Source organism: Strigops habroptila, chromosome 11, assembly GCF_004027225.2.
Source record: "Strigops habroptila isolate Jane chromosome 11, bStrHab1.2.pri, whole genome shotgun sequence".
Taxonomy (NCBI): domain Eukaryota; kingdom Metazoa; phylum Chordata; class Aves; order Psittaciformes; family Psittacidae; genus Strigops; species Strigops habroptila.
In genome coordinates this window covers 38,959,314-38,975,394 of record NC_046360.1, presented here as the reverse complement: position 1 = coordinate 38,975,394, position 16,081 = coordinate 38,959,314, and the positions used below count along the sequence as shown (strand labels likewise).

Here is a 16,081-nt window from a genome sequence, read left to right as displayed (position 1 = left end):
TCGTGCACAAACTTTAAGGGGTTGCCGGCGTTTCCTTTTATCTGCTATCGAATTTGGGTTCGTTGGTGAAGGTTTCAGAAGACCAGACCACAGCCAGGGGGCCACTTATATGAGTGGGGCGCCTCCCCCTCGAATGTGACTCCCGTCAGAAGTCCCTCATCCGAGTCATGGCACCAATTTTGTTATAAATGACAAATATGGCCAATTTTTGCCATATAATCAATTTATTCGATTTGAGCAAGCGATAGCAGATAAAACACAGCGCTGGGCAGCTGGGGAGTCTCTGCTCTTCCGCGGCGCGCGCCCCTTCCCTGCAGATCCAGTCTTTTATACTTCTTTCCTTCCGGTGTACGTGTTCTTTCCGTTCTTCATCTGCGCATGTGGGGCTTGTTGCTGGGGGCGAATTCTGCCTCTTAGTGGTCGTGGGGATGAAGGTGAGTGGTCTTCCTCGTCGACCTTTTACCTACTTTCTTGACCTTGCCGTGCTAAAAGTTTCACAACTTCGCCCCCGGCACGTCCTGTACACCTTCCCGGATATTTGTGGTTATCTTACCCCTGCCAATTTCCTGTAGCAGTTCGTTATGCACAGTTTCAGGCTACGTGACAATTGCACAAGGTTACATGGCAGTTCACACGTTCATATATTATACCCAGCTTCTTGATGAACAAACTTTATCGATTGTAATCACATATCACATCTTCACTACTGTGATTATCTTATGAGTGATGTAACTGGATGTAAGAGGGTTCAAAAGTCCCATGAACCCTCCTGACACGAGGGAACCACCTGAGGGAGAAGGACCTTTCCCTGAGGGTTTTAATTCATCCTCTTCAGCCTCCTGTTTTTCTCCGGGTTTTGGAGGAGACAGTTGGCTGTCAAAAGACAGCGCTTCACGTTCTCTTGTACCTGGCAGCTCCTTCCTGTTCTCCAGTTCTCAAGAGAAAGTGACGCGTTGGGTCTCGGTTCAGCTCCTTCACACACACTTTGTAATGGACGTAACGGACTCGGGCTCCATTCCCAACCGCGGATGAACTCCTGCGTCCAGCCAGGCACGTTTTCCTTGGGCACAAACCGCGGGTGCGCATGCGCCAGAGCGGCCGGGCACGTTACAGACAAAAACGTGCGTCCGTTCGTGCCAAACGCCCCCCCGGGCTGAGCCGCTCCCGCGTCCCTCCCGCCGCTCCCGTCAACCTCGCAACGGACGGAACGAACGCGGCGCCGCCTGAGGAGATGCGCGGCTGCTGCGGCGGCGGCGGCGCCCCCGCCCTTTCCGGCCACCGCCCCCGCCCTTTCCGGCCGCCGCCCCCGCCCTTTCCGGCCGCCGCCTCCGCCCTTTCCGGCCGCCGCCATGCCGATGAAGGGCCGGTTTCCCATCCGGCGCACGCTGCAGTACCTCAGCCAGGGCGACGTCGTCTTCAGAAGCTCGGTGAAGGTGATGACCGTGAACTACAACACGGCGGGCGAGCTCAGCGAGGGGGCGAGGTGAGCGCGGGCGCGGTGGGGCGCGGGGCTCAGCGCCCTCCTCTGCGGCGCCTCGGCTTGCGGGGGCCGCGCGTTCCCCGGAGACAGCCCGGCGGGCGCCTCTGTTCTTCTTCCTTCCAGAAAGTTTGTGTTTTTCAACATCCCCCAGATCCAGTACAGGAACCCCTGGGTGCAGATCATGCTCTTCAGGAACATGACCCCCTCGCCCTTCCTCCGGTTCTACCTGGGTACGTGCCGCCGGCCCCGCCCCGAGCCCCGTTTCGGCGGCGGCTTCCGCGCTAGAAGCGGGGCTTGACCCGGCCCCGGCCCCGGCCCCGGCCTGCGCAGAGGGAGGAGGGAGCGGGTGTAGGAAAGCAGCTTCAGGGGTTAGTAAAGAGCCTGTGACCCTCTGCCGCCGCCTCGAGTCGTCCGCTTTGCTTTTCCCGTTCAAACGTTACGCTGTACCCAGCAGCGGCAGAGGAGCTGATCTCTTAGGTTTGGGTGTTTAAAACACTTTTTGCAGCTATTGTGAAAGCGTGTTGTAGGGAAAGGAACCCTTTGATACGTTATTACAAATCTGTCTTGACAGACAATGGAGAACAAGTTTTGGTTGACGTGGAAGATAAAACCAACAAAGAGATTACTGAGCACATTAAGAAAATCCTGGGGAAAAGCAAGTAAGTAACACTTCATAACCTCATGTACAGTCTTGCCTACGTCCTAATACAATCCCTGCAAAGTTCTGTTGAGTATATAGAGGGAAATGCAACTTTTCCCAGATACATTTAGCATGAGCTAGCAACTGTAAATCCGTCCTTCTGGTAAACTGGGGCCAGGGGAGGGAGAGGAAATGTCACCATTCAGGCTTCTGATAATAACAAATAGATCTTGTTTCTAGAGAAACACTTGAAAAAGAGGAGAGGGAAAGGAAAAAACTGTCACATCCAGCAACGTTTGGGCCCAAGAAGTACCATCTGCGAGAATGTATGTGTGAAATTGAAGGCCAGGTTCCCTGCCCTGCTTTTGTGCCACTGCCCAAAGAGATGAGGGGAAAACACAAAGCTGCAATGAAAAATGAAGCATCAGCCTGAAAGCTCAAGCCATGCAGTTGCTTTTCCTCAATGGGAAAATGAGCTAAAAGCTCCTGGAAACAGGAACAAACAAGTTCATATAATACAGGTAACTTTGTCTCCCAAGTCTTCTCGGAGCTACAATTAGAATAATTAAAGTGAAAAATAAATAGAAGTTGAAACCCAGCTTTTTTTGGTACCAATTTTACACCACCGTACAGTCAACACTGCATATAAGGAAAACAGAACAAGGGAAACAATGACTATTTCCTACTCGTGCCTGCATGTATAAGGTTATATATAACCAGACCATGTTTGCTTTTGAATAGAGACTAGACTAAAAGTCTCTTCTGAACCATCATAGCTTCTGCCTCACCAAACAGTCACACAATACCTCTAACAGCAGATAAACCTGTGTACCGTATTGCTTGGAATTTGGTAATTGCACATACCTTCCAGTCAGGCGCTCGGAGCCGCTGACTGTGGAGCCAGTGGTCGAGTACAAAACTTTACACCAATTCACGGGTCCTGTAAGAACTGTCCAGGCTGAACACAGCACAAAATAAACATGTTGGTTTATTTCATCTCTTTACAAAGTTCCCACACAGAGCAGTGCATGCAGCTTTAACCAAAGTCAATGCTAGTCATTTACTGAGCTTTATGGATAAGATGTCTTCATTCCCTTGTGCCTTGTGAGCCTCACAACAGCCCAAATACCAGCGTAAAGTCTTCACTTTGGAGATGACTTTAGGTATGAGGTGTCTAGTCTATCACATTTAACACTGACAAAGATGAGGTATGCTAGTCTGTTATCTGCTTGTAAAAATACATGTACAATAAGGATACTTTAATTATTAGTGTATTAGACTGAAATACAAACAAGGCAGGATAAATGCAACAAGGAAAACCCACTTCTAAAATGTGGAAGCTGAATCCACTGAAACTTTGTTTTTCATGTTGGTTCCAAAACAGCTCTGGGTTACAGTGCAGGGCACAGTCCTCCTGACCAGCAGACGGCCTTAAATATCTACCTTACACTGCTTCTGTTAAAACAATTCCAGGGGTTATGTTTCGCTGTCTTTAACATCTGTTTTCTGCTACCTTGGTAAATCTGGTGCCACAGTGCACATTTTATTAGTTTATGACCTTTGAGAATCCTGTGCTCCTTTCACCTGGTGCAAAGTAACACTCAGGGACTCAAAATCAATTCTAATAAAAAATCTTGGTATAAAAACTTCATGGTCTTGTTCTGCACACCTTTCAGCTTCAGATTTAGGCTACAGTAAGAACATCAACTGCCTTTAACTGGCCGCTCATAAGTTATTTTGATCAGTTACTAGTGCTATTAAGTGAGGAGGTGGTTTGGGTCTTTTAAACAAGAGTTCCGCACGTCCCTTCCTCCACTGATTTATAGCAAACTAAAACCAGAGTTTCTGCTCTTCAGGTAAGTACAATTATTTGTGTCTCTAAAATGTTATGCAGTGCTTGGGTTACAGCTGTGCTAATTAATATGTATTATCAGAGACTTAGTTAACACCTAACCCATTCCATGAAAGTTTACGCTTCAGAGTAAGCCCACTATTAATAGTGCTATGCAGTGTGATCTGTATGATTGCCTCTATTTCAACTTTAAATATATACACCTTTTAGATTAACTCCTCCCTTCCGCCCTTTCACACACCGATGCCTGATGATGGACCTCTGCCATTCAAAGATAAAAATCCAGGCAGCTCAGACTCCCATCTCTTGCAAAGACACAGCCTGACCTAACCCTGAAGGGATCCCACATTTCTGATACCAACCTTCAGAGCCCAGCTCTAAGCCCTCCTGCGTCAGCAGTGCTGGCCATCACCCAGGCGACCCCTGGACCACAGCATCCCAAGATCACTCCAATTTGGAGCTTCTTACTTAAAACAGACATGCCTGGTTCTCAGAACAACTTCCAAAGGGAATTGAATATGAAACAGAATTGCTATTTGGCCCTATCGCAGCCACAGACTGTCTCCCAGATTTCAGAGAATTCCAGTTCAGTGGCACTTCAGCTCTCCATTGTAAACAAGATTTCTGTTCCTTGAATGCTACAAAAAGAGGGTTTCAGTCTCACAAATATGACGCTCCTGATCATTCTGTCACCCAGAGAATTTAAAGGAATGTGCAGATTCTGTAAGACAATTAGGAATTGGAGGGTCACTCTTACTGTAGTCTGAAATGGTGCCAGCCTGATGCTCTTCTCACTGGAAACGAGTAGGTACTTGCTCCCTCAAGCACGGCTCTGAAGCCAACCCAGCATGCTCTAGTAATTGTAGTTTGTGCTCAGGGCAAAAAGGAAACTAAAGATGATGAAAAGACAGCATCCAAATTTTTATAAACACATTAAAAAGTTACTCATGTTAAGATCAGTTAGAAAGTTCTCAGTCTTAAAATCCCTTTTACATAATAGCATTGCACAGAATTGATCTGTATATTCTGCACCTCAAAGAACCACAGTAGCCTTTTAACAGTGCTTTCTGCTAACACCATCAGGCACTGTAGCACTGCACTGTGACATCACTGGGATGCAGAACTTGAAGTTTTTGTCTCTCTTCAGTCAAAGCCCCATGTGAAAGGCCAATACTGTTGTAACAGAAAAGGAGAAAGAGAACAACCAACATTGCAACCATTTCCAAATCATTGTTCCCTATTAGCACTTAGCCACTTTGACCAAAATAAACACACCAAAAGACCAGGCAGCACTGAGTGTTGTAACAAGTCATTCCAAAATTCCTTAGCACAAGTGTCTGGGACCAGCAGCATACTTCAGTGATTCCTTCTTCAAGACTGAGTAGTAGTGGAGATGCCTAACTGAAAGTGCATGAAAGTCAAGATTCTCCCAATTCCCTCTTGTGATCTGTACTCCTCTTCGTAAGTATCTGCTCTACCTTCCCATATTTAACAGCAGATTTAAAATAACAGTTACCCAGCCCTATTGCTTCAGCAGTTGGATTTCTCCTTCTGCTTTGCTAGTGTGCGCTTTAATTCCTTTAAGTTCTCTGTCAGTACCTCCACCTCATCCATTCGTCCACTATGTTTGGCATCAAATATATAAGCTTTGATATTATCTATCTGTTGAAGAAGCAGTTCTTCCTCTATAGCCTCCTCTCCAGAGATCTCACTGCCATCCTCCACTTCAAAGGGATTGGTAGAGCATCCCTCTTCAAATGGATTCCCAGAATTCCAGCTGCTCCCAGGCTTTGGAAATGGATTTTCATCCTCTTCAAAAGGGTTTGAAGTAGTGCCAGGTGCTCCATTAGTTTGTTCCTCCTCCTCATTTTCAAACGGATTATATTCCTTTTTATCACTTTGCAGAGCTGTGTTAGAGAAAGAAGCCATTGGAGAAGTGTCTTTGGCAAATGGGTTAGCAGCATCTTCCTCTAACTGAGGGGTATCTGCTTCATATTCAAAGGGGTTTAGGCCAGCTGTCTGATCTTGGGCTTTGTCACACTGTGGGACATTCTGGGGTGTGAGTGTGAAGATCAAGTGCTCTTTAGCTGGCAGCCGCTCAACAGCAGGAGTTTCAAAACCTGGGTCCCCTTTGATCTGAGTAATATCCAAATCCAATGCACGTGCTGTCACGTTACGGTTCTCGTTTGCAACTCCCTGCTGATGCTGCTTGACTTCTTTGAAGTCTAAGGAGCGTGTCCTTGAATGCTGAGACATGAGTTTGTTGTGTTCTCTTTCCCACTCTTTTTCACAAAGCACCTGAAGTTCCTCCCTCTGCATCTCTTCCTCTTCTGCCTGTTTTTTAGAAAGCTCAATAGCTTTCAGAGTTTGTTGTTGATCATACTCATCCTGAAGCTGCCTCAGGTTCTCTTGCAACATATGGACCTCATCTATCCTATTAGCAGCCTTTGCTTGCTTAATAAAGGATGTGATATTGTCGATCTGCTGAAGAAGAGGGTCTGCTATCTCACTCTCATGTGATCTGCTAGACGTAGGTAACCAGCCTTCAGATTTCCTGACTGTTTCTTTTTTCAGGTGAGTTGCATCACCGTTAACTGCAGCTGCAGATCTGGAGATGAAGTCTTTCTGCTTTTCTTCTTGTTTTCCATGTGTTTCGAGAGCCACCTAAAGCGAAAAACACATACTAAGAGAACACCATGACCATGAAAAGTTCTGTTCTAAACATCTGTAGGTACAAGCAGCTCACTGATCTTAGACATTGCTGGCTGTCACTGAAAGGGAGCAGCTGCATTTTTTGTTACTTTGCAGAAAAAGCTTATTTTCATAATACTACCTAAATGCTTCCCTTCGGTTTGTTTGTGATGCTATTAAGCAAAATCCCACGACTTCTGCTTCTACAAACTTAAGGGCAAGCAGGAGCAGTGACAGTGCTTTATAGAGAGCAAAAAATGCCGAATGCAACTGTGCAAAGAGCGCTCTAACACTGATTTGGACAGCAACCATATCACACCCGACTACAGCAGACATCTGTAATAGAGCATCTGTGTTAAAGGTCACCCATATCATTAGCTTTTTGGAGTGCAACAATTCTTATTTCTCAACTTCTACCTCAAGATAAAGCTGCTTTAGTTTACAATTAGTGATGTCCTCCCTCCTAACTGAAAAAACTCTCTCTCTCTCAAGAAGCATCCTTATTCCTATACAACCTTTCTCACCACCGAAAGCAGCCTCTAAATTCTACTTGTGCAAATGAACTCCAGAACACAATTTGAAAACCCATGTAAACTAACACCCTTAGTTTAGGGCTGCAGAAACAGCACATTGCACCAAGTCACTGCTGCTTTCTGGAGGTGTTCACTACACACCTGCTTATGTTCTGGACTGAATACAGTGACTGTGTTACACGAGGGTATGGAAAAATCACCATTAAAAAAATGAAAACACTGAAATCCAACTACTCATGCACACACAGCTACAAGGCTTAAGCCTTTGAAGGAGGCCCTGACGCATGATGTAGCGGATCTTAACCTGTCTTACCATATGCACTCTTCTCTTCTTCAGTTCTTCATACTGATCTTTGGTTGGCAGGGACATCAGGCCAAGCAGTTTTTCCTGGAAAAAATTGAAACATTTACATTGTTGCTTGCAGGCATTCAGCCAGTTTTCATGTATGAGATGCCACCAACAGAACACCCCACAAACAAATAAAAAGTACTTCTACACTGCAGTCACTGCTGCAAACCTGAGCAGGCCTTTGCTGCCAGAACTATCCTGCTAGCTGGACACCTCAGCAAGAGACAAAGCCAAGATTCACATGTTCTCTTAGGTCACTAAACTCAATGCTGCTCTGACTGTACTCTCTGTATTCAAGCTAGCTCATTTTTGGTTGCCGTAAGTCATTAGGGGAAGCAATGACTACACAGAAGTACATACAGACTATATGGGGAACTAATGACTATACAGAAAATGTCTAGAACTAAACCTCCTGTCAAAATCATTTCAAACCACAGGGAAGCCTGGCAAAGAAGAGAACACTACATAAAATCTACATTCAGCTCATAACATATGCTCCATTACCTGAACAAAAAGTGTAGCTGAATATCTTATCATTCTCTGCAGCTGTAGTGTTTTAGGATGAGGTTGGGAATCTTCATGCAAGCCTAGACTCAAAATCTTCTTACTGCATCAAAGCAAACAAAGCCTCATCAGTTCAAAAAACAAGGGCCAGCGAAAGTGCAACAGAAGGGGAACGAGACAACACTGGATGAAAACTTTCTCATGTTTTTAGGTAAAGCATTTTGGAAGTTACAAGTTGTAAGACTTCCCACTCATCTTTTTAAAACAAACAAAAACCAAAAACCCAAACAAGAAACAACTGTGCCTCTATTTGTTTCCTCTGTGCTTAGTTATTTGCACTGCAGAGAAATGCATGATTTTTAAGGCTGGAAAAGGAAGTAGAAATTGATGGCGCACAGGGACGCATCAACCTTTTCACATGCATCTACCTTTTCACTTGCTCTTTACAACTGAACAAACTGATTGTCCCTATGAATAAGCAGGTATGTGCTACACAAATATAGACACCAACAGTTGAGAAAAACTGTAGAGAAGTCATAAACAGAGAGACAGACACATGCTGGGGGAGGGGGGAAGGGAGAGATCTTTTACCTTAAGGCATCTATAAGTTCATATACTTTTTGAATCTCCACCCTCAAGTCATTAGCATGGTCAAGACTGTAGGTTGTCTCCCCAGCACTAAGAAATAAATACAGCTTTATTGTAAGTCATGCTTCCAGCTAACAATACACACAGCTCTAGAAGTTATCCCAAGATGACTAAGATTCAACAAGTGGCAAGAATAGGCAACACTAAAGGGGTTGCAAGGATGACATGTCAAAGTATGACAGTGGCACCCCACTGGGAAGTGGCAATGTTACCATCCATAGTTAATTCAGTGCTACTCTGAAGAGCATCCAAAAGACAACAGATAATCTAAGAGTGCTTTTTTAATAATTTACACACTCTTGCAGCCTTGGCACAGTTCCTCACTCCTTCCTACACTCCTGGGGAGGAAAAGCACATAAATACATTCATAAACAAACTCAGCAAATAGGGCTTACTTTAGTGATTCTGCCATCCTTATGTACTCTGGTGCCTTCTGGTCAACCTTCTCCATGCAGAGCCGGAGTTTCTTGTTTAAAACAAAATGTACGAAAAAAGAACTTCCATTAAAGCACCAATGCAAGTACATGCTGACATAAACCTTGCACACTGCATGTGCACATTCAAAGTTAACCATGAGAAAAGCTATTTAACTACTCAGGATGACAAGACCCTCCAGTTACCTTTCCAACACAGATGGCATAGTCAGGGACAAGAGAAAGACTCCCTGTACTTCTGCAAGGTGAATTTTGCATTCAGAAGCTGTTTTAATGGATGACTTGGACAACTTCTAGCCTTAAATCTCTTCGCAAAGAGCACCAACTCCCTCTAATATTAGCCTGGGAGGGGGTTGTGGACTCAAAAGATACCTGATGATTCTCAGTACCTGCTTTCAACACAATGTTGCAGAGTTGAACACAATGTTCCAACCATACGTTCTTGATTGATCTCACTGGTTTAAAAAAACCATTTTCCATGAGTGAGGACAAACAGTGCTGACATCACTGAGTCCTATAGAGCCCGTGCAGCCCAAAGCACGCAGCATATCATTGGTTTAAACAAGAACTGTTCTGAGGAATCCCAGCTGACATAGTTCACAATTCTGAGAGGTGCATCTCAGAACTATCAGTTCTAGAGTATGAGAATGAAGATGCATCTTAAAATGGTGTTTGCAGTTATCATGAGATATAACTACCACATGGCAACTAGCTCCATCATTTCAGACATATCTTTGTTACATGGCATAAACACAAAGTAGAATCTATTCTAACACAAGTGAGTATTAAGTCATCAAGTAAGCACTTGGACATGAGATAACAAGCCTAAAGTCAAGTAGTGACAACCGCACTTTGACAACCGCAGGTAAATACGCTGAGGATGGAAGCAGCAAAGACTCTGATTTACCTCATAGAGTTTCACAACCTCTGGAGTGTGCTCTTTCTCATCAATCTGTTGTTCTCTTTTCAACAGGGTATCTTTGCAGTGCCGACAACATCGGATTCGGTCATCATCCTTCTCATCCAGAACTGAGCTCACACTGCTTATGCTGCTAATGCTGCCACGGCGGGAGCCATGGACACTGTTAGGTGAGGAGTTTGGGCTTGTATGAGAACCCAACGCCTCTCTGCTGGCACTAGTGAGTTTGCCTAAAAATTACACACAGGTAGTTTTACAGCGACTGGAGAAGCCAACAGATTTTACCAACACAAAAGAATTGCGCTTTAACAGAAACTTCACATTCAGGTAATATTAGAAAACCAAGTTGAAACAGTCTGCTGAAAAAGACACACCAGGAACCTATGACAACCAAGGCTGCAAGTAAGAATTTGGGTCTTCGCTGTAAACCTGCTCCATCCTAGAAGGAGCTAGAGAGCAGACAGCTGAGAAGCACTACTTGGCTTGTGCCTAGAAGCAGTCTCACATTAGAGCTTGCACAGTTATAGAACAGCATGTGCAACAATAGGTACGTTAATGCTGCCCATGTTTTGTGCTTAACTGAGCTGTTTGGAGAGTTCAGCGTTATTTATTTATTTCCACAGAAAACATGGTCTCCTCTCCAATGCACTAGATGAGGATATTAAAGTTTGAAAGGTTTCTTAAAGCCCTGTGGCTGAATTTCCTTAATGTCAGCATGTGGACAACCATGGCGAAGACTGGAAACATGTGCAAAAGTTTCAAATGTCAAGAACTTTGGCAGTTTTAATTCCTAGAGCTTTTACCTTCATAATTATGGTACTTGGTAGACTCAAATACTAAATATTAATTATATTTACTAGTAGTATATACTTCTACTACTTCAATGTAACTTTTTTAGGGTTATGTAACACTCCCAAATCTGAAGGAGCGGAGACAAAGAATGGAGAAATCATTTTTACTCTGTTTCACAGACAAGTGGCTGCATGATGCTGAATGACACATTAAGGACCAAGTTTTCCACACAGACAGAATGTCACCAGCAGCTTTATTTCTAATGGCAGAAAGCCAGGACGCAGTTAGCACCCTGAGTGAGCTAAGGGGAGGAGGAATTAACACCACACGCTGTACTTACTCGCCAAAGGAAGACCAACAAGTTCCATGCACTTCTTGCACATAATAGACCCACAGAGGCGGCAGTGGTGACGCCGGTTTCGAATACTGAACTTACTGCCACAGTCTGGGCAGAAGGGAACATCCTGGTCACTGACCCAAGGCACAACAGACTTCTCTATAGCTGCGATTGGGCAAGAGCAGGCAGGAATACACACAATGTAAAATATTCATTCAATTAATTCCTCAGCTGGTTAAACTACAAGGACAAATAGTATGAGGTAAGCTCATACCAACCTCTTATTTTGGCTGACTCCGTGTTTGCTCTGTCAAACGATGTCAGCTAGCAGAAGATAAACAACACATGCAAGAAAATGGTACTTTTGCAAGAAAAAAACCCAATACAGTCCAGCCCAATGAGAAAAAGAAACCGGAAGGTTTGAAGAGACAGAAGTCTCAGCCTGTTCTGCACCCGATTCCTGCAACTTCCCTATTTATTTCTAATGCAATATTCATAAAGTAGTTCCAAACAATGATGCCAAACCTGTACAAATCAGAGCATTTTGGACATAATCCTTACAGCATCTGACATTATCTGAGCCAAAATGCAAGTATATCATAGGTAGATTTTGAAGAATGAGAAGCTGGAAGAATCATGACAAACAAATTAGTGAGAAATTTAGTAAAAGATGAAGAAAATATACAGGGAAGGAAACAGCTCCTAAAGCATGTGGATGTAGTATCTTCATCTTGAAACTAGTGCACAGAAACAGAAATCAGATCCCCAGTACGGGGTCAGACCAAGCACAGTACTCTAGGATAAAAAAAGGAAAACGGTAATGTGTGAACAGAGTATTAGTTTAGTATTCTTTATAAAGGTCACTGGTAGATAAATGGGCACACTTCATACTAAAGATATATTAAATATTAAAAGTATTAAAAATCAGCAAATTTACCTTTTCTAACCTGATTATTAACTTATTGACTTCTACTACATAGTGATCAATCCTGGCTGCTCGGTGTTTCTTGAAATCAGAAAGATGGCTTCTCATAGCACCTGGAGAGACAGCAAAAAATTGTCCACCCAGGTGTTCTGAATGGATTTAAATGCCCCTTGAAAGACAGCTCTCTCTTCACTACTCATTTCTCATCTTCAAACTGAATTTTAAATACACATTAGAACCCTACCTTTTCATGGTGCTGCCTTAAATAAAACATGCAGGTTAAAGCCCAACCTCCAGGCTAGCAATAAAACAGCATTTTCTTTCTACTACAGAAAACAACAGCCACTATGTTGAAAAGAACATCTGCAAGAAAGATTTTTCCCCTCTTCAACCCTCAGTTACATCTGGCAAGCTATTATCAGCTAGGAGTATTCTCAATACCGACTCCACACAATTCCATGCAGCGTCAGCAATACTGTAGCACTTTCCCAATTAAAGAAAAATCCCCACTGCATATCGCTTTCTAGCTCTCCTACCGACTTCCTGGGGCTCCCACATGTATGGATCTACTCCACCATAGCTGAACGACTCGTATCGTTCCTGAGATCCAGAATCAGTTCTGTCATCTCCTTCTCGTTTCAGCAATTTCTTCTTTGCTCTTTTGGCCTTCTGGACTAGATCTGAAAAAGAGAAATCCAAGTTACCAAACGTGGCAGGTAGTCACCAAATATTTGTCCCGTGAAATTTCTCATCTTTTAGCAAAGATCTTTTTCCTTGATGACAGTTTTATCCTCAACATATTCTGTTTAGAACCAGAATGTGGTTCAGGGAATCACAGATGACTTGAAATACTCTTTGTTATCTGTCACAAAGTAGCACTATGGTCCTAATGACAAACCAGAAGTTTTAGACACTCCATTCAGGGACTTCACTGCAAAGCAGTAAGCTGTCTTTAACTATGGGATCCATTTCACAGCATTCTGGGACATCATACAGATAATATCTTCATTCTCTTAATTCCTGATGATTTGCTTAGGTTTCAAGGACATTCAACACTGTCTTGTTGCACAACCTAAGAATTTCAGTGTGCTTGTACACATAAATACTTTCAGAAGCACTAAACAGCCCACTGTTTATTATCTCCTGTCAATGCTGGCGAGAGGAGGGTAGTCTCCTAAGCCTTGAAACTCCAGAGCTGCTGCAGCTACACTCCTCTCTGGATGCTAGGAGAAGCTGAGGGCTCTACTCTTCTTGCCAAACACATTCAGCATCTTCTTGAACTAGACGTTGTATACATCAAGCTTTCCAACAAGCTGCTGGGAACCATTAGTTAGCATGTTCTTTCATATTTCTAATTTTCTTATTTAATGTCCAAACCACTCAAACTTCCACTTTGACCTTCCCAGAGTCTGTCCCCACTCCAAGCTTCAGCCACTGGGGCTGTGCCTGCAGGCCCCTCATGCAGACATCACACTTCCTAGCGGTTTTTCAGCTGTGGAAGTTATGCTACCTCCCAAAATGACACGCAGTGATATAAAACCCACTTCTCAACAAACCTATCAGGGATTTCTCCTCCATCCGCCTACTCTCAAGCCAGCACAGCAAACGCCAGCTAGACACTGCAGTTCAAGTTTACACTACCTAAATAGAAAACACATTTGCACTTGAGACTTCGAAAGTCTGATATACTCAAAAAGAAGTAGGGATGCCTCATGGCTTTGCCACACACACTAAAAATTTCAAGCAACCCTCATAATCTTGTTTGCCATGAAGTCCAACTTAACCACCTCAATATGACCCAACTGAATCAATACAGCGATTTGTAAGCATCTCTAGAACTCCAGTTAGAGTAGATGGAGTTCTCAGCACAGTCCCCAAAACAAGTAATTTAAACCGGCGGTTCTGCTGGCCTTCCTTCTTCTAGAAGGGACCTCACTGGACAGACCTTGACATGAAAACCTAGGATGGAAAGTAAGCAGACAAGACCAACATTCTTTATGCAAGAACACGTATGAAAGATGGCCTGAGAATTCACAGTACACTAGTCTAGATTAAAAGAACACTGAGAGAACAAAATCAAAACATAGATGTTTTGTATTAAATAAAAGCGTTTTGGAGATCTTGCCAGCCTAAGTTGTTGCTTTCTTTCTTCTTACCACAGTGAAAAACATATTGTTGTTCTGGTTTAAATGCTCCATGGAAGCGCCTGTGATTCAGCTCTTTGCAGCATTGTAGCCATGTGAGAACATGGCTGCAGTACTGAGCACTCTGCCTTCACTGCCCAAGAGCAGCACAGTGCCAAGAGCCAGGAAGGAGCCAGACTGATGAAAAGCAACTTAAAGATTTGTGAAATATTCTTCTGCGCTGTCCTTAAGGTAGGCTTGTTAAAAACCACAACATTTTCACTGAGAAAAGAGGCTTTTGAAATAACAGTCATCAATCTCAGGGATAGAGAAAGGGGAGACAAGAGTAAAGATTCAAGGCTGCCAGGCCACCCTCTCTAGTATAATAAACAAACACAAAAAGACTTTTACAGGGAACACACAGAATTATCCCCAGGTTTGGCACATTTTTCTCTCAATGTAAGATGACACCAACTACACAACGGGGATAAAAGGGTAAATATTTTACTTAAACCAAATTCGAAGGGGCTTACAGAAAGCAGCAGGAGTTGGCAATCCACAGCACAACCCCGGGATGCCCCCAGCATCTACGGCCAGCTCCACCCACATTCTTCCCCCCCAACCCTTCTTAACTTCACACACTTTAACTGCAACTACAGTTTTACCTATTGTCAGAACAAGGGATTAATAAATCGGTACCTGGCAAGTACCAAAGATTCCCCTTACTTGGTAAGGTCTTCAAGTAATGCTTGGGAATTCATCCGGGTTGCAGTATAAATCAAGAGTTTTCAGATAAAAACAAACAAAAAACCCCAAAGGGCCAATAAGAAGAGTCATGCACAGGATCAGACACTTGAAGAGCGATGTCTTTCAGCGGCTGTTTCAGAATTTTCTTATCGAAAGCATCGGAAATAATGCAAAGCTTCTGCCTGGGCCTGCGGTGACGCCGGCAGGGCGCCGCGCCGCTCAGCACCTCGGTGTCGCTGAGCATCCCGAGAGCGCGCGCGGCACGAGCGGCTTGTGCCGGACGGAAGTCACGCGGCAGAACCGAACGCGTTAAAACGCCGGTGGCGACTCTTACTTTTGAGCTGCGCTCTGACATCCCTGTCCTCGCGGGAGTGCTCCTCCTCGTAGTGCGACTGGAGCTGGTAGAATGACTGCAGGTCCTTCAGGCAGAGCGGGCACAGGAACCCTTCCCGCATCTCCGCCGGGTCCCCGAAGGGCGGCGGGCAGCCGGACGCCATGGTGCCGGCCGCTGCTGGGCCGCGATCGCTCCCCGGGCTCAGCAGCAGCGGCGCAGAGCGGGGCGCGGCCGCCCGGCAGGGCCGAAGCGCGGGGCCGGCATCGTCCTTCGCGGGTTTCTGGAAGAGACGCGGGCAGCGGCGTCAGGCGGGCGGGCGGCTTCCCCCCCCTGCCCCACCGCGGCGTCGGGGGAGCTCAGGCCTGCTGGGCCGCGGCGGGGGGAGGGCGGGACGGGCCGCGTTGCGGGCGCCGAGGCCCGGCTCGGCCCGGCCCGGCCCGACCCGACGCTGGCGGCGCACTGCGCAGGCGTAGGGACCCTGCACGCGCGGGCGCGCTGCCCCCCGCCCGGCCGCGCGGGGGGCGCGCAGGGAAAGGGGCGGGGCCTAGCGCTCGCGTCGAGCGGCAGAGGGGCGGCCGTCACGGGCCCGGGCTCCCGCCCCGCCCGAGGGGCCGGAGCTCGGAGGCGCGGCCGGGGCTCACCGCGGGCCTGGCGGGAGACGCGTGTCGGCACCGGCACCGCGCTCCCACCGCTCGATCCCCCAGCTACCCGAGCGCTGTACGGCGCGGCGGAGGGCGGGGCGAGCGCCGAAATATCGATGGGCGGAAAGGGTG

The 16,081-nt window shown here is 45.6% G+C and overlaps 2 protein-coding genes across 3 annotated transcripts; one reads left to right on the top strand and one right to left on the bottom strand.

Annotated features, from left to right (window-relative positions):
• The first annotated feature begins 210 nt into the window (after positions 1 to 210).
• MRPS25 (mitochondrial ribosomal protein S25) lies at positions 211 to 2,718 on the top strand. Of its 2 annotated transcripts, none has more exons than XM_030501265.1 (4): positions 211 to 1,433; positions 1,632 to 1,710; positions 2,052 to 2,139; positions 2,361 to 2,718. In XM_030501265.1, the coding sequence occupies exons 1-4, from the start codon at positions 1,350 to 1,352 to the stop codon at positions 2,551 to 2,553; spliced, it is 444 nt and encodes a 147-aa protein (XP_030357125.1). In that variant the 5' UTR covers positions 211 to 1,349; the 3' UTR covers positions 2,554 to 2,718. The 2 variants fall into 2 exon arrangements, with proteins under 2 accessions (XP_030357125.1, XP_030357124.1); XM_030501264.1 differs by having other exon boundaries at positions 1,312 to 1,483; positions 1,604 to 1,710.
• A 372-nt stretch (positions 2,719 to 3,090) lies between these two features.
• On the bottom strand, positions 3,091 to 15,845 carry RBSN (rabenosyn, RAB effector). The gene is made up of 11 exons (XM_030501243.1): positions 15,309 to 15,845; positions 12,641 to 12,784; positions 12,117 to 12,217; positions 11,458 to 11,503; positions 11,183 to 11,344; positions 10,039 to 10,280; positions 9,093 to 9,163; positions 8,641 to 8,727; positions 8,050 to 8,152; positions 7,510 to 7,584; positions 3,091 to 6,636 (listed from the first exon to the last, which is right to left on the bottom strand). The coding sequence occupies exons 1-11, from the start codon at positions 15,469 to 15,471 to the stop codon at positions 5,503 to 5,505; spliced, it is 2,328 nt and encodes a 775-aa protein (XP_030357103.1). The 5' UTR covers positions 15,472 to 15,845; the 3' UTR covers positions 3,091 to 5,502.
• Between the last annotated feature and the right edge of the window lie 236 nt (positions 15,846 to 16,081).